The 18,669-nt window shown below is 38.3% G+C and overlaps 1 protein-coding gene across 2 annotated transcripts; it reads right to left on the bottom strand.

Moving 5' to 3' along the window:
• Positions 1–2,160: 2,160 nt before the first annotated feature.
• On the bottom strand, positions 2,161–17,218 carry RBM45 (RNA binding motif protein 45). Of its 2 annotated transcripts, none has more exons than XM_062578754.1 (10): positions 16,810–17,218; positions 15,221–15,343; positions 14,965–15,091; positions 14,324–14,440; positions 13,791–13,970; positions 12,786–12,915; positions 11,869–11,965; positions 11,432–11,598; positions 9,889–10,085; positions 2,161–4,979 (listed from the first exon to the last, which is right to left on the bottom strand). In XM_062578754.1, the coding sequence occupies exons 1-9, from the start codon at positions 17,200–17,202 to the stop codon at positions 9,893–9,895; spliced, it is 1,527 nt and encodes a 508-aa protein (XP_062434738.1). In that variant the 5' UTR covers positions 17,203–17,218; the 3' UTR covers positions 2,161–4,979; positions 9,889–9,892. The 2 variants fall into 2 exon arrangements, with proteins under 2 accessions (XP_062434738.1, XP_062434739.1); XM_062578755.1 differs by having other exon boundaries at positions 11,432–11,595.
• Between the last annotated feature and the right edge of the window lie 1,451 nt (positions 17,219–18,669).

Genomic DNA, 18,669 nt, shown 5'->3' with positions numbered 1-18,669 from the left:
ACAGCAAGTGATAGATATCATATTACATCCAATCAAAACTGCTGGGGGAATTAAAAACAGTGAAGTATATTTATGCGAACTGATATTTAGCAGAAGACTAGGACACCTATGCTTTCAGGAAATATGCTGAACCCTAAAGACAGCAAGCGATGATTTTGGTTTTAAAAATCTTCTAAAAGACATTGCCAGAACAGTTCTACAATGACAAAAAAAAAAAAAAAAAAAAAAAAAAAAAAATCCACTGCTTCCTGCTTACAGAGTTGTTACTCCTTAGGTCATCTTGAAGCCTCAGTGCTGAAAATGGGGAAATTTCTTCTGAGTACCACCCCGATTCTGTTTAGCTTATAATATCTAACCAAACAAGCAAGCAAACTACTCCATAGCTCAAAGCATGACTATGGAAACTGATCATTCTCAGGGAAGTGAGGTGGCCTACAACAATTCCTAATAACATACAATAACGAAAAAGTTTGAGAATTATTTGAAAATGGCATTTTTTTTTCCTATTTTGTAATATTAATTCAAGTTGTAAAGGGTATCTTAATGTGCTTTGAATGATCTCTCAAGTAGTTGTTTGAATCATTCTAGCAGTTGATTCTTCCTGCAGATGCTTGACGCCCAAACTGTGACACCAGGAACTTCAGTTTTCAGAGGGCAATCAAGCTTACAAATACATGTATGAATCCTTGATTTTTTATTCCTTAGTCAGAGCAGCCAGGCAGGATTCTGCAGGGCTGAGGTGTGAGTGGTCCAGCTGAGACGTGAAAGGGCTTAAAAATCCTCTGGCACATCAGGGCAGCTCTTGTTCAAATGAGACTTTTTAAAACATTTTACATAATGTTGAAAACGCCCACTAATTGGCACCCCCTTCAGTTTATTGATGGCAGACAATGTCATGGTTTACACAGATACACTACAAGAGATGAACTGCACAAAATACCAAGACAGCGGCACTGCAGCTACTGCTACCAGATTTAGTCCCTTAAAGAAATGTTGGTGGCTTTGGCAACAATGAAAGCACATCAAAAAAGAAAGAGTTCTTGAGAGAGAAAACTAGGAGAATGAAAGGAAAGAGGCCTGAGGCTGCATCTCTGTCACCAAAGTGACTTTGGGCAATACTGTGGGTCAGACACTAACAGCTTAAAGAATATGAGGGTTTGCAAATATTTTCACTCAGGAGACAACATCCCACCACTCATAAACAAACATCTTTAGAAACGTGATTTGATTCTGATCAAAAACAAAATAGAAAGCTTTTCGGCTAAAGGAGAGCCTGAGGGTCTATGGCTCTGGGGTGATTATGCAAATTGATCTGAAAGAGGATGCAATGGAAAACTGATGCCTAAACAGGCATCCAAGTTTAGTGTCACATTAGCCTGGGCATCCTGACATAGGAGACACGCTAACCAAAAATGCCATAATATATTAGAGCATATAAACTAGGAACACTCCTTTTTTTCATGGACTATGCAGAGATTCTGGCTATTTAATCTAGCATATAAATGATATGCCTACAGTTATTCTTCTATGTTTTAAAGCACCATCTGCCATTTTTACACATAGCTATGAGCAAAAACCACTTCTGATTTCACATCCAAGGTTTCTAATCAGATAACAGAAAACCCATGAGCCCCTCGAACTCAAAGAAAAAGTTTGTTTAAACGATTGTGTAGCATTAAGCATATATTTTTTTTTGTTTGTCCAAAAACAAATCAAGCATCTTGCACATACACTAAAAAGACGCTTGCATAGGGACAGTACACCCTCATTTCTAGGCTGTATTTTAGCTTTATCTGGACATACACATGCACTACATCATCCATGTTCAGCAGTACGTGTCAGACGTCCTATACAAGCACACAGTGCCTCTGTCATGTTTGTAAAGAAAGATTGTCTTTCTAAAAACATTGGGTCTATTGCACAAACATATGATGTATAGTTAAACCTACAAAGCTGCTGTTTGACAGTTTGGGAATTTTGGATGTAACGCAACCTAGTTAGAAGTATTTTCCTGAACAATTTTCAGGAAAACCCCAAATTCAACTCAAAGTTTGTGATTAGGAACGGGGGGGGGGGGGGGGGGGGGAGGGCGTCTTTCCTAGAAGAACCCCAGAGAAACAGCAACCCTCCTTACAGAAGATCTCGGTCAGTGACACAGGATCTGATTCTCCAAGTTTAATCAATCATAAATTAGTTTCATTCACTACATAATTTCCAACATCTACAACAAGTTGTAGGCAGGCATTTTACAGACACTCGATTTTACAGACCCGATTCAATTTCATCATTTGTGCTGAATGAGGCGACTGCTCTTGGTGGTGGGATAAAACTGCTGGTGAGTCAGAAGGACTGCATCAGAATCCATATTAGAACGGAGATGAGCAAAATAAGGTTTCTTAGGAAATTTGTTTTGCAGCTTCCTAGTATCTGTGCATCTGATTGTGCAATCTTATTCTAGTGTTCTTTTAACTTAAAAAAGAATATTGCTTTGTGCTTTTAAAATAGTTTCTGCCACTTTAAACTTCTGAACCAAATGCAGCAGTAGCCCTCTTATTCTCATACATCCTCTCTAATGCAAGAGATTTTATTTATATCTCTTTATAAAAAGGTGGTAGGAAATAAATAAAGACTATCTGAATGTGACTATCTTATAGAAACTACAAGTATATTCTTGTATTCACTACATATTACAAATAAAGCATGCTTTAAAATATTTGCTGCATAAATAGTTATATATTCTGCCTGTATATAACGTTCTAACTGCATTGATTTAGCAGTAGCTGAACTCTCATTTCATTACTAGATGGCTAATCTAGGCTTGTACTGCTGTATTTTGAGATAACTGATTGTAAAGCACTGAAAATGAAAGTGGTAAGCTGTAAGCAAGCATATCATCCAATTAAAAACATTGCATCAAAATCTCTGTTCTTCTGCCCCTTACCATTACTGCCCCAACCCCGTAACTAAACCCTAACCAGGATGTTTGCCTTAAAGGGTACAGGTCTTTCGCTACTGCAAAACAGTAAATTTAAAAGCAGTCTCTCCCGCCCCATCTCTGAGCTACTTATAATCACAAGTATTACCGCATACCTTCTCACATCCTTTATCTTTGAAAAACAAGAAAAGGAGACCATCTGTCATAGGTGAAAAATAGCTTAAATTAATGAAGAGACATTAGACAAAACCTCCAATTAGGGGGCCTTGTGCTTCGGCACAGTGGCTATTTAGATTGGGAGAAATGTTCAATTGGGGCACTGGAAAGGAGGCCAAAAAGGGTTCCTGATGTTGTCAGAAAGAAGAAAGGAGCCTGAGAAGGTGAAGAGTCGGGATGTGGGGGAAACTCCGGGACGTAGATCAGAGATGTGGGGGAGATGAATGCTGAAGAATGCCCTTGGCCAGTAATAGCCAAGATTGGTAGCTGGGAGCAGTGGCACAGCACAAACCAAAGCAATTCTCTGCCTGACCTCCCTGGAGCAGCTGCAATCTCCCCGCTGGGAAGGAAGTCAAGACTAAGTGAACCTAACACTGCAGAGATTGCTCACAAGCAAGCATGTGAAATAATCAGGTAGGGTATAAGCCCTGATCTTGTTGGTTCTTAAATAAAGCTCAGCATCTAGATCCACTACAGCATGTTGTTTACTCTTTCTCATCTGTGACAACAACCCCATTCTCAGGGCATACAACCCTCAACCTCTGAAGTTGTACTCGCTGGCTATCGTTTGACTATCCTGCATGCCTGGTAACTAAGGGAGTGAGACCTGAATTCACACCACTATTTCCCTGTATGTCTGGAATTTCTTTGGAAGGAAACAGTCCTAAAGCTGCTCAGGTATGGGTCTCCAGGATGCTCCAGTAGGTCCTCCATGTTGATGATTAAGGGAGGTGAACTGGAGGAGCTTGGAAAGGAGGTGTATCACAGCATGCTTGTCCCACAGTGTACATGCAATTAGAATTTACTAAGTAGAAGAAATTCAGTGTTCTGCATACACACAGGGGAATAAAAATAAAACATATTTATGCACCCCAAATCTACACTTAGTGCTCTAACATATGGATCAATTCTTTAGGCCAGTAGTTATACCTTTTAATAACCAGGACATTTTCAACTCGACAAATGGCATTCCAAAATGCACAGAAAAGCTGGTATTTGAAAGTTATCTATACAAATACTTATTTGAACTATCTTAGTTTACTCTTCACCAATGGTCCTGCTGAAATACTGAATTATCCAATTCTTACTCAAACAGCATATTCCCAGCAAGATTCTTAAAAAAAAAAAAAAAAAAACACAAACAAGGAAAAAAAAATCCAAGCTCTATACTTTCCCCACAATTACAATCAAAAGACATCAAAATAAGCATGCTTAAGTTTCAGTAGCTCAGTCCTCTGACTCACAGTCAAATGTCCTTTACACTAAGCAGTATATAGAGCATAATGAATACTTTTCATCTAAATCAACAAAATACTTAAGAGCATACCTGAATCTGGAGTACTGCTGTTTTCCCAAATCTGGCTGAATACTATCTGATGTGCCAGTAGTTTCTGGAATAATTATTCACTTTCTTTTAATCTACTGCTGTGCTTCAATTTTCACTGTAATTCCGACCACTGAAAGTGCCTTCTACTTTGGCAGTTATAACCTGAATCATTATCAGTTAACCAGTTAAGCCACAAAATGCTGACTCATTTTTTTTCCCCATCATTGTAATTTCCATTTTAGAGGAGGAATTTAGTCAAACACAAAGATTTATTTCTATAATACAAGGTGACAGACTACTACAAGAACAACCATCAGTTTACAATTTTAAATGTCTGGATAATTTTTAAAACTACATGTCTGCATTTTTAAAACACATAATGCCATATATATAAGATCAACTAAGTAACAATAAAAAGTTGTCACTGTCCACAGGAACCATGTCTAGTCACGTTTTCAGTCAGTCAGTCAGCTAGCTGAGGGTCATGTCATTATTTAGTTTCTGTAGAAAGAACACAAGCACAAAAATAGTATCAAAAAGCAACATATCTATTTTTATTTTAATATACACATATTAGAAAAGATGATTCTTTTAACAGCTTATAACAGTTTCTCTATCTTTTTAATGAGTACCTCTTTTTCTGAGCAGTACGTGAAAGCCAGCAATTTTTCTGTAATATGCTGCTAACAGAAAATACAGTTAATTTTTTTTATTTTGAAGAGTATTTCAACTATGATACAGTTACTTTCAAAATGTATTTTTGTATAAAAATAAATCATTATAAATATGCATGCTACACTTTTGGTCTTTACCATAGTTGTACATGAAAAACTGAATGCAAACAGAAGCAGTGATGCAAGCCTTTTTCAGGACAAGGATGACAAAGACAACAGTAACCAAGTATTTCAGAACAGAAAACATTTTTTCCAAGTTAATAAGTAACTAAAGAATTATTAACAAAAGGTGTATATGCAAAAGAGGCCAAAAAAGTCATCAGTTACAGATGGGAAAACGACAATGAATTTATTTGCTACAGGCTATAGCCTATCAGCATTGGTGATTATGACCCACAGACTCCAGCTCTGGATGCCTGTTATGCATTTGTAATACAGTGCTAGATAGCAGCTTAGCTTTATAAGGACTGCTTGTAAGCCTCATGAAAAACATTTTTTGTTTGCTGTTTGTTTAATAAAACAAAGAGTTTGCAATAAAGAGATTAATTAAAATTCTGCAATATATTCCTCTGGCAAATACCAAATTCCTTCTTTCCCCTCTTAGTTTTGAGTAATGTAATTTATGCTACAAACATCATACAATTTCAGTGAAACACGAAACAACCTACAAAACAATACAAAAACCTGAGTGGAATACAAGTTATTCAGCATTAAGTGAAGCATCAGTTTTTAACAACTAACTCAGAATATGCATCTTAGTTGTTTTCTCAAGCCTGGGCTGACTCAAAGAAAGATGGTTTAAAGTGACTATTTCAAATGTTAATACTTAGAATTTAGAATTTAAAATAAGGAGTTAAGAGAATCTTACTGAACTGTATTTCCAACATTTCTTTGCTACTTTTAGCTACTTATAATGACAACTGAATTTTTATTGGCCTTTAGGAGAGTCAGAAAAATTGATTAGATGGATTAGTTTAGCACATTAATGCACAAGTATTCAAATTCTCCTGATAAACAAAGATTGCTGTGAAATAATAATTTCTGATGACAAAAGTTGTCTATTTACACCATGACAGCATTATATCAATAGGATACTACTATCATACAGTATCTTTTAAGTAAATTACAGTTTTGCAGAAAGAAACAACACTGAGAAAAGATTTCCAAAACAGATGACAACTGACCTTAAAGAACAAATAATTCAGTTGAATTCAACTGAATAATTCAATTTAAATCAGGCATTTCTTTTCATACAGAATCCTTCATTCAATTAATTTATTTTTAATCACATAATCCTATACGGAAACTACTCACCACAGAATCCAGTCATTTTTTAAAAATACAAGGCAAGCAATACAACAGGACTTTAGAGAAGAATTATTTTTTAAGAGGCGATGACTTTATTAAGTGACAATTCACAGAAGTTTTGGCTAATGAAACTATTTCTTCCTCTTAGAATTTGAGAAGCACAAATTTCAAAATTCTCATATCTTTAAAGTATTTCAAGTAGAGAATTCCATCCACTTTCACATATACAATTTAAAGCTTTCGTTTGAAACAGGATTAAGCTACTCTAAGCCACTACAACTTGTTCATCAGTCAGCCCAATGCAGTAGGCTGATATAGCCTAATTTAAATACGTAAATCCTTTTTTTTTTTTTTTTTTTTTTTTAAAAGGGACACAGATGGAAGCTTTCCTTTGGGGTATCAGTTCACTCAAACTGAGAAACTGGCTAAAGGACAGAAAGAAAGCAAGTTTACCTTTCTTTCATAAGAAGAGGTAAATATTAAGATAATTGGTTAACAGACCAAAACCCAGGAACCTGCATTTAACGTGTAAATTTAGAGTCATTTTCTCTGTGTCTGCCTTTCCCCTGCTATGTCTGTGCTCTAACCAGACAAGAAGTATTCAGCAGTCACTTATACTAGAATTACAACTTGTCCAAGGTGGAGATTTGGGGTCTCCATCTTCAGATGGATGAACTCCTTATTTGAAAATACACAGAAATGCAAAAATCTAAGGACAAAGAGCCCTGCTGTAACTTCCCACATGTGAAAAGAATAGTCTTCAAATAACATGATACTTCTTCAGTTTTATGATTAGACAACATTGTACAACAGTGTATCTGTATGTCTTATCCTCACCTTCTAAGGGAGTTCAGATGTCAAAACAGTCAATGATAACTATGTAATAGAATTTTCAATAGTAATTTGAAATATAAAGTGCCTAGACTTTAAAGATCCCATCAGGTGACCAAGTACATTTTTTGTCACCTTAAGACTTTAAAGAATTTTCAAAATCACAGTGGAAAAAGCACGAGTGCAGTAACATAAAATGAAGTTTCTTTAGAGGTACTTTTTAAAAATGCTTTTTCACTGAAGTAAGGGGTCTTGTAAACATTCCTTTCAGTTATGTTGGTAACCCCTACCCACTACCAAATCCTTACTGTAAATTTAAAAAGGCAGTAGAATTGTTTTTAAGTCTTTTCATGTAAGTCAAAAGAAGCGGCCTCATGAGAATTAGAGGGTAGAAAGGCAGTTTGGTTTTGAAAATGAGAACATAAAAGTCTAAATAAAGAAGCTAAGTGGATAAGTAGCTTCTGCAGCCCACAAACTTCCCTTTCTTTGGTCTAATAACCAAAACCTTCCATCCTGCTCCAGCTCTACCTGTGCCCCATCTGTAGATGCCATCTCCAGCATCTTTGTCAGACTCCTGGCCATTGTATTACTGTACAGCTTAAGGTACTAACAGATATAATGTACTGAAGTTTATTCATAAATCAAGACATACCCCTAAATGATCTGCATTATGCAAAACGTGTCATCTAATGAGTAATCACAGCCTTAAAAAAAAAAAAAAAGTTTTCTTCCTACCCTATGAGCCTACCCAGCACCAACTTTCTGGCACAGGATCCTAGCATGCCTTTGCTTAGTTAAAAAATCGTCTACCTTTGCTTACACAAAGGCACTTATAGCCCAAAATTAAGTCATCTCTTCAGTTTGTAGGATTAAAAAAAAAAAAAAAAAAAAAAAAAAAAAAACAAAAAACCACCCAAGTACGAAAACCCCAACATTGCTGCATTTCTTTCACTTCTTGTTGAAGGCCCAGTTTTCGGACTTTAAATAATTAATGTAGTTTTTCTTAACATCCTCCAGATTATTAAACAGCCTTTAAGTGGGGACAGTAACACTCTTTATAATGCAAATATGCCTTGTTAATAACTTGAAAGAATTTCTTCGTAATTAATTGAGGAATTCTCAATTCTTTTAGCTACTTCATCTCAGGCAGAACAGTGAATTATTGGGAAGCTCTAAATCCCATCTAGAGTCACTACTCTTTGGAAAGCCGGCCTACAAGTAAGATGCAATGTAGTCTTCACTCAGCACCTTACTGAGGTCTGATATTTATTTTGGAAGTCTTAAAATTTTCTGAGATGTATTACCAAGTAAGGGCAGAACAGAAGTCTTATCTCTGAAAGTATGTTGAAAAATCAGCTTGACTGGGAAAAGAGAAAGACCAAAAATTAAATTTTAGCATAACAATCAGGAAAAAAAAAATGCAGGTGAAATATATTTTGGTCCTTGTAACTCCCAGGGCATAGAGAGTATCTAGAGGATTCTACACCAAGACAGACACAATGAGTGAAACAAAAGTAAAATACTGATGCAAACAGAACTGACTCATCACATGATTTCAATGATTTCATGTGATGTTTTCTGAATATGAAAAACAAGACTGCATTTTCCCTGTAACAGCAGTATGGCTACTAAAATTATTTGGAAGTTTGGAAGCAATGGTAGTATTTGGGAGTTCTTTTGTAGAAAAGAGTATTTAGCTTTTTCTCCCATCTCCCCAACAAGATTTCTCTTTTGATAATGATCCTATTTGAAAAGTATTAACAGCATATAAATTTGTTATCATTTTAATCAAACCAACGTCTTGTCAAGACCAGTCAAATTTTGCCCTTGAATGTCTGTAAAACTCCCTCTGTGTGATCTGCCTCATAACTTAGTGGCAATAAAGTGACAGCATCAACAGGCCAGCTACCATAGGCCAAAAACATTAATTAATTCACAAAAAGAACAAGTATGACCTCTTATGTTCAGATACTCCACAGAGTAACTGAAACAAACATCAGCCCCACCACAACAAGCTCTGCAGTATTTTCTTCACTATCACACATTTCAACTACACGTTTTCTGACAGTCCATATGACCTTAATCTCCAAAGCCTTCAGTTTTCACCTCGCAATCTTCCCTGTCCTTCCCATGTCCATTTTATTTTCCCATGTCCATTTTATTTACCCTTTCTTTCCCTGTCTTTTTCAGGGATAACCTCTTATCCAACATCATTGTGAAGGTGTATGTGTTTCTAATGAAAGAAAGACGCACACAAGCTGATCTCAATCATATTGTTTATTTTTACCATACTCTTTTCAATGTTATCTGATACTCTTATGTACATGAAGTGAATATTATGAACATCCAGACTGATGTCAACCAGCTGGCTTATGTTTGTTCAAACATCACAGAAATAAAAGATTTTTACTAAAATAGTGTGCATGCCTCTCACACACACAGTATATACACCTATCAAACTAAATCTGTTTCTAGCCAACAACTTTACAGTTCAAATTAATCATAACATTTTTCACATTTAACCTGAAATACTTTGTCTCTCACTATTTCAAGTATTCAAACTTAAATTTAAGTAATAGCTCAGACTGGGTACTTACCCACTTAGTAAGTTCTCTGACGTTTGTTAGATTCTTCTGTAGGTGAGTCTGCCAATCTTACTTTAAGCCTGACACCATTCACAACCTTTCCATGCAATGCAGTTATGGCATCACTGGCACTTGCTCTGTCTGCAAATTTCGCATAGCCCACATTTTTTCCAGCCACAAGGTAAACTTTTATCAGGTGTCCAAAACGACTGAAAATAAGATTAACAAGACTTAATAGCAATATATTACTTACAGGTTTTACAACAGCACCAATACCTACAAGCTGGTATCAAGCATATGTGATTTGGTAGCTGCCGAAAGTATATGCCCATACACATGGTATCTTTTGCTGCCCTCCCCCAGAACCTGTGATTTTCTCATCTCATTCTCTTTAAGTCCAAGCAGGAACAGAAAGAAAACCAATGGGTTGTAGGCTACATTTCCTGTGGTGTATTACAATTACAACCATAGGTACCAGTGATTTCTCCTTTATTTCAGGTAATACATACAGCTAACCAATACCATAGTCCGAAAGAGTAAAGGGTACTCCAGCAAACCAGATGATGCAAGGGCTAAACTTGTATCCCACTTAAATGAACCTAACAGCTGTGACCTATCTTTGAAAAGGTCTCACTGAAATGACACAGAAAGCAAGCATTAAGGATTTACAGAAAATCCCAAATTTCAAAGTCTTCAGGGGTTTCCTAGACAGCTCCTCAGCAAACAAATACAAGAAAGTTTGTACATCATATACTTCACAGGGAGTTTATTCAAATGTCAGGACTACAATCTATTTGTTTTTCCTCTCTAGAATCCAATTAAGAAGACTCTAGTACATCAAAGAGCTATGATTTTGGATTGCACACAAGTTCATGCTGGTGTCCTCCCCCTACCTCTCACCACTGCTTTGAAAAATGTTTTAGCTTTCCAAAGAATTATTGCAATGCCAGCTATTAGAGAAGGAAGATATCTTCTTATTCAAGACATTAAAAATAAATAATACAAAATGCTGGTAAACAGACAAACTACACATTTGTTTTAAAGACAGTAAAAATCTTTGCTACCGATATGTAGGTAGTGTGAAATGACTGTTGGAATAATGTCAGCAAGATAAAAATCATAAAAATGTCTCAGGATTTAATCGTATCAGAAGAACACTCCCTAAGCCTACTCCTTGAAGTCACTATGGAAATTTCTCAAAATATTTAAATTCCTTACAAAAATATGTGACAGTGAAATGCTAAACTAACTACACTGAGAAGAACTACTAACGCTTTTTGCGGTGGGTGAGGGGGGAGACTAGATATTTTATGTCAGATCACATTATCAGTAGAGCAGGTTTATTACTGATTAGGGCTGCAACTGCTTTTCTACATCAATTTAAATACATGCTTGTTTCAAAGCCAACTTATTTACTGATTACTTATTTTTGCTGTACACTGTCATTTCTAGAAAGAACTAATTATAATGATCTTTCTGATTTTCAGCATTTATTTTAAATATTTTGAGCCTGTTTTTTCTGGCTAAAATTCACTTATTTGTAATGGAATCTTACCAGAACACATCTTCCAATACATTTATGGGTAAAGGATGGGGATTAAATAGTATGAAAAGCCTTTCCTTCACAGAAGTGTCAGGTGGAACTTTTTTTTTGTGTGGTGGAAGTATGGCATCTGTTTGGGGTTGAATTAACTGTGAGCCAGAAGTTCCTCCAAATGCCTGCTGAAACAAAGAGAAAATGCAAGTATAAATTATTTGATCAGAAAAAAAAAAAAGTTCTACTTTATCTTATCTACAACTTCTGTTCCAATCATAGCTTAGAAATGTTAGAATTCATTCATTTAGTTTGGTTATTTCGTTAATTTGGACAATAAATCCAAGTAAGATTGGACATCTTTAAAGAGAATAATGCACAAACCAGAGGTACTTCCTTTAAAATAGTAGCACCTAAAGCAGATAAAAATATTAATAGTATCCATTATATTAACTTACAGGAGGTGTCCTACACTGCTGAGAAATTGAATTATTATTCCACAACAGTGATGACATGTGTGCTGTTACTAGCTCTGTTGCCATTCTTCTAATGAGGCTGCAAGTAGAAGTGATAATAAATGATTTAAAAAATAAAAAAAAAGAACTAAGTTACTATAATCTTAAATTTGTCAAAAGAAAGTAAGTTTTGCACATTTCAAAGTACTTTTAAAAAAAATCTGTAAACTCAAACAGATCATGGGGGAAGGGGGAAAGAAGAGTCAGGCATTCATGACACTCCAGACATGCCCTGAAAGTACACACGGTAGCTAAAAGTCACGGAAAACACTCGTATCTCTACGCACAGAGATCTTTTCCCCAGAGTATTGAGAAAAGGCAAAGTAACTCTACAGAACTATTTCATATTTTTTTGTGAAAGGTATGTAAGACAGTAAAGACAGAAATTTCACCTATAAAAAGTCCTAGTACATAAAGAACAAACAGGGGTTGTCTCTGAACCTTTCCAGTTACGAGGATATCCGTAGCATTCCAAATGCAACCAAGGGATCAAGCAGAAAAATGTTTTTAATACCAATGCCTCACTAAAAAACACATTCCACCTTACGACATATCACAGAGACACTTAAGAAGATTCTTGCCACGTCCATGATTTTCTAATGTCGCTTAAGAATATATATTTATATTTTTCCCCCCATGTCAAAGAAAAGCAGTAGAAGTTTCAAAAGGCTTATTCTAAATTATACAAAAACACCCCTCTATTTCAGAAAATATTACTTACAGGTGTGAAACAACACTGCAGTGACATTGCTGTTCCTTCTTATATTAAGAAGGAAGAAAAAAAACGTATATTTTTTTTTAAATCTTGCTCTCCAGAATACATGACTTGAAACTTGCTTTCTGTATGAATTGGTACTTACTCTGAGCTATCACTTCCATCTTCTAGGAAGGTGACAGTTAATCGATTTCCAGGAGGGTACTCAAAACCATGTAATTTACACTTGGCGTATATAGCTGACGCAGCACTACTGTACTGAATCACAGCATATCCTAGAAGTCAGATGCATGTATTTGTAGTGTGAAAAATGTATATCCTAAGAACAAACTATACTTACAGAAAGCAGTAGGATCAAGCTTCACATTATTCATGGATGCTACAACATCCCAATGGCTTTTAAACCAAATAGTACATTCTTTAATAGCAACATCAGTAACATTTATGAAGAAAAATTCAATAGAATTAACTAGTGATGGGGCAGCTATATTAGCTTGAGAAATTGGTAGTTTCTTTTCAACTGGAAATCTATGAAAAGTAACAGAGGTAAAAACATGTATCTTCTCCAACCCAGTACTAGGAAAAAAAAAAAACAAATACATAATACTTGAGATTCAAGGCTAATGGAATAATTTAAAAATGAAACTATAAAATTACATTTTGATTCTCCATTTCAAGCTTGTTAAAGTAGAGAGCTCTTTTTACATTTTTCCCCCAAGCAACAACAAAAACAAAGCCTGAAACCGAAACAATCCTTCACATACGTAGAGCCAGCTATTTCAAATGAAACTTTAAAAGATCCATTTAAAGAACATCAGGTCTACATGTCTAGTCATTTTCAAAATTTCCTCTCCTTTTATTCAGCCCAAAACTTATTTGACTCTAACAAATACTTCTGATGGTTTTTGATTCTGTCCTTCTTGAGATTTTATGCTCTGGATGGAGAAAAAAAAAAGTAATTAAAGCTATTTGTAAAGAGAGGTTCTAACAAAACTGAATTTTTGTGCTTATGCATCAGTGATAAGAATAACTAATGATATATAAAACATTAATTCTTTCCTACAAGCATACTGTATTTGGCAATACAAGTGAACAGAATTAAAACACTTCTCCTAAAAGAAAGAAAAATTGTTTTTGTACTTTTACTTACCATTATTAGTATGAGGATCTCGCTGAATATCACAGTACTCCAGTCCTGGGATTAGATCAAAGAGGGCAGACAGCTGCTCTTGGACAAAAGGAAGTCGTGATACCACTGACAGACGTTTGGAGATTGACTCCTGAATTCTGCTCTCATTTTTTTCAAAACTACAGAACTCTGGCTGCCCACCTCAAGAATCAACATAAAAATAGGTAACGCAAGTCACTACACTAGTATACCTTAATTTCATCCATATTTTTAATTCAACTTTTTTTAAAAGTAATGTAAGTCAGTTTTATATTACAGGTAATATGTTTATTTCCTCAATGTAGATGATGAAATAATAAGCCAAGCAGTGCAAATCAAGTCATAAAAATAGAGAAATTAAACGCTTGGCTAATTCCTAACTCAAACACACCCAATCTATTACTGAAGTGTTGATCAGAACCTCTTTCAGCTTCCCTTATTCATCCAAACAGCACTATTACTTTGTGACGATATACAAGACTACAAACACTGTTAGTATAAAAGGCATGACTTACCAAATGGAAACATATTTCCTCTTGGTTCCTGCCTTGTATGATTACTGCTACTATAATACTCGTGTTCAAAGGACTCAGATGACTTGTTTCTAGGTTCAGCCAAAATGGCCCGGTAGCCTGAAAGAAACAGCCACACATATAGCAACACCTCAGTACAAAGTACATATGACCAGATCTGCATGCTTCCACTACAGTATTTAGAAACATGTTATTCAGAAAACACAGTAAGTGCTGCTTTTAAGAAAATAACTAAGCTGTAACTCTTGAAGACTCACACAATCATTTTTATATATTTGATATAAAATGAATGCATATATTTGATAAAACATGAATATTCCCAGGGATATATTAAGTTTTTTCTGTGTATGGAGTCTACATTAGAGACTGATGGATACAAAGATTTCTTTCTACTCTACTATACTATTTCCAAACCCTTTTCAATATTCTTACTTGGAGAGTCTGGTCCTGCAAGAATGTAATCAGGTAACTAATCTCAATAAATTTAACAATACTATTTTTCATTTGCAATACTAGCGTAACTTCTGGTTCAAGAGGTGTTTAAATTATCTGCAAAACAAAACTGAAGACTGAAAAGGTACACTAATACACACTTATTGTGTAAAATTCAGTCAGATCCTTACTTCGATCACACTCTTCAATTGCTCGGGCAGCTTGGGATGGTTTTAAATATCTCACATAGCCCAAACCTTTACTTTCTCCAGTGGTCTTGTTCTTAATAATACTGCAATATTCAATATCTCCATACATCTAGAACAATAAAAAAAGTATGTTAGTTTACAGTAAGTGAAAATGCATTAAAATTTTATGCTTTAAGCTATTCTGATAAACTGGGAAAATCCGATTTGAAATAACGATCAACAAACACTGAATCAGTACCTTAAACTTATCTCTGAGATCTTCCTCTGTAAAGGATTTTGGTATCATAACAAAGATTCGTGTAAGCTCTTCATCTTCAACATCTCGGTGGCTTCCAGAAGCTCTTGATTGTGCAATAAATACCTTACAAGAAAAAAAAATACATATGTTAGTTACTAGAGAAAGAGTCTTATCACGTATCACCAAGCAGGAAAATGTTAGCTTTTAAACAAATCTTTCTCTTTCACATAATCTAGCTTTCCCATTACAAAAAAAAAAAAAAGAAAAAAAAAAAAAGTATCTCTGATCACAGACTCACCTGTGACAAAAGTCACACCTGTCAAGTATGGTGCATCCCACCTGTTCCTCAAGCAGAGCAGAAGCCTGCAAAAGCCTTCCGAAGGCATAATGGAGAACAGCAGTGCTACTTAATCAGGCTTGACCAGTGTCACAGGTGGCACATGAGGTATCAACAAATGCACTGCTGTAACAGACCAGCCCTAATATAGCAGCATTAACAAAACCAACCAGCCAATCAAGTAGTTTAATAAGGCCTTGCTTGAGTTGACAGCTCGCTTGGCCAGTGTCTGCAGGCATTGTGCTAAGTATTGTAACTTCCCACAACTGCTAACTTTACCTGTTAAAATAAACAGTGCACCCCAGAAGACAAACAAGCAAAAAACCTAAAAAGATAATAAAAACACAAATAACAACCTTCAATGTAAGCATCTTATACAAAGGGAGCAACTGAATTCACAGAGCTCTTAAATTATTCAGCTAACGGTCATGCAGGGGAGTAAAGAACACAAACCCCAACCTTCTGGCTTCTAACAACAAGTTCTATCAGAAAATACTTTTACTGTCTCAACTGCTATTTGAAACATGCGGAATCTTCTTTCACTGTTTAGAGTCATTCAAATCTTCACATTATTTGAAGAGTATGAAAACAATTTATACTATTGAGCTTGAAAGTTGTCTGCAGGTTCCACAGATTAAAGAAAAACACGAAAATTGTTCTGACAAAAGCTATGTATAGCATACAAAATCTTGCAAAGACAGTCCTAGGTATCTGTATTAATCTTGGTTAAAACATGTGAAATATACATTCTCTTACAATATTTTTAACATAAAAACGAAAACATTTTATGCCCCAACATTTATCACTTAACATAAAAAAGGAAAAAAAAAATAAAGGAGTTAAGTACTGCATATTCTCCAAGCCTTCTGCAGCTCTTGTAAAGCGTGGGTATTTCAGGGAGGCATGGACCCAGCTACCGTACCCTGCAAGCACCAACGCTCACTATGAGAAGCGCTGTGAAGCTCCACAAACCCAGCAGCCCGAAACGGCCCCGGGCTGGACTCTAAACTGGAGTCACAGCACCTGAACCGAGAGCAAAGGCGGAGAATGCGCCGCAGGGCAAAGCGGCTTCGGACGCGCCCGCGGTCGAGCGGAGGCCGCCGCCAGCTCGGGGCGCAGCAACGGCGGCCGCCATGCTGCGCAGGGAGCCGGGCCCCGCGGTCAGGTCGGGCCGGGCCGGGCCGGGCCAAGCGGGGTCCGGCCGGAGGCTCCGTCCTGGCGGGCAGGGAGGAGGCGGCGCGGCAGGCAGTACCTTGATGGGCTTGGTGTCGGGAGCCAGGCTGCGGCCGTGCATCATCTCCATGGCCCGGCAGGCCTGCGAGCTGCGGGCGAACTTGATGAAGGCGATGCCGCGGGACTCGTTGGTGCGCTTGTCGCGCAGGAGCCAGATGTTCTGGATGTCGCCGAAGGGGGCGAAGCGGTCCCGCAGCAGCGCCTCCCCGGTGTCCTTGCCCAGCACCACGAACACGCGGCTGTTGGGCGGCTCGTCCAGGCACTCGGCCGACAGGCGGAACCCGCCGCCGCCGCCGCCCTCCTCCATGGCGGAGCTGCCGCCGCCGGGCTCCCGGGCTGCCGGAGACCGCCGGCTCTTCTCGGGCGCCGGCGGGGAACGGCCGCTGCGCCCTTTCCGCCTCGGCGACAACATGTCCGCCCCGGGCGCGCGCCCAGTCAGCGCCGCCGCCGCTGACGTCCCGCCGCGACGCCGCTGACGTCCTGCCGTGACGTCACGCCGCTGCCGCCGCTGATGGTGAGGGGGGTGTCGCTGGTGCGGCTCGGCGCCCCCTGCTTCTCGGCGGGCGTCTGCTAGCGGGGAGCGGCGCCGCAGCAGGGCGCGGGTATCCGGAAAGGACTAGGGAGAAACAAACCGAGAGGCAGCGCTCGGGGCCGGGGCTCCCTTTAGCTCCTGCTATCCCTGAGCCAGAGTCCATGTCCTGGGATGGTTTGGTGTCAGCATTGCCTGCACACATCTGTGCTACGGTAATTACAGTTTTTTAACGGGTGTCTTTAAATCAGAGAGCCCACCACACTAAATGGTGACCCACTCCCTGCAAAGGAACAGCAGTGTCGTAGTGAGACAGCTCCTCCCCAAGGGGACCGTTTTCAGGATCTCTGCTGTGATAGACATCAGTGGGGCTGAACATGCGTCTGGTGAACTTTGGGCCTGCAGAGGCTGAGGGAACCGGGTGTGTTTTGTGAGACTACCACTACAAAAAATATCCAGGAAAAATAATTGTGGCAAAAAGTATTGCACACAACTAGAAAAAAGCATAAAGACTGCAGACTAAACAGTTCATCACAGCAGTTGGGTTCAAAAATAAATTCTGCACCTAAAGACGGAAGTTTTCATTGCACGAAATAAAGAAATCAGATGATCTGGGTGTGCAGATTCTGTATGTTTTTTCTTTCCACAAACAGATGTGCAGAAATCCCTCCTCCCGGCCTCTTTCAGGCCTACAAATGTAGTTGTCCTACCAGATTACCTTGTTTGTATCAGCAGTCTCACAGAGGCAAGGATTGAAGACCTGAACATCTGAGAGAGGCAGCATTTTGAGCTCTGCACAGTAGGGGCAGTGATTTGGGAAGTGGCATTTGTGAATGTGTGGAGTGCAGAAGCAGCACTTCATTTCAGAGTGTAATGTAGGTAAATGAGTATTTTCGGAGGAATATATTTTGGATACAGTCACTGGTTTTGGTGCCACGTGAAGGATTACTCAGGAAAATATAATGCAAGTTCCTTCTTTACAGAGCAACGGGAAGCCTGTAGTGAAAATTGAGCTTAAAGGTACAACACATTGGTAACAGCTTTTTAGGGTTACGTGTCTTTTCTGAGCACTCCTCACTGCTTATACCGTATCTTCTTGGCACTGCATGATTAGGACCTAAAGCAATTTAGTATGAAAAGCAAGCATTTCGGTACGGGGAGGGAGGCCGCCGAGGGCGGGACCACTCCCGGGGCCGCCATGCCGCGCCCTCCGCCCGCGCGGCAACCGCCGTTGGGATCGTTGGGAGCACGCAGCCTACCCGCCACCTCGGGATCCCGCCAGAAAAACGGCGCCGCGCTTAATTCCGCCCCGTGGGCCGCTCCGGCCAATCAGCAGAGAACGTGCCGAGT

The sequence above is a fragment of the Rhea pennata genome, chromosome 6 (assembly GCF_028389875.1).
Source record: "Rhea pennata isolate bPtePen1 chromosome 6, bPtePen1.pri, whole genome shotgun sequence".
NCBI classification, from domain to species: Eukaryota; Metazoa; Chordata; class Aves; order Rheiformes; family Rheidae; genus Rhea; species Rhea pennata.
This window is presented reverse-complemented; position numbering and strand designations above follow the sequence as displayed.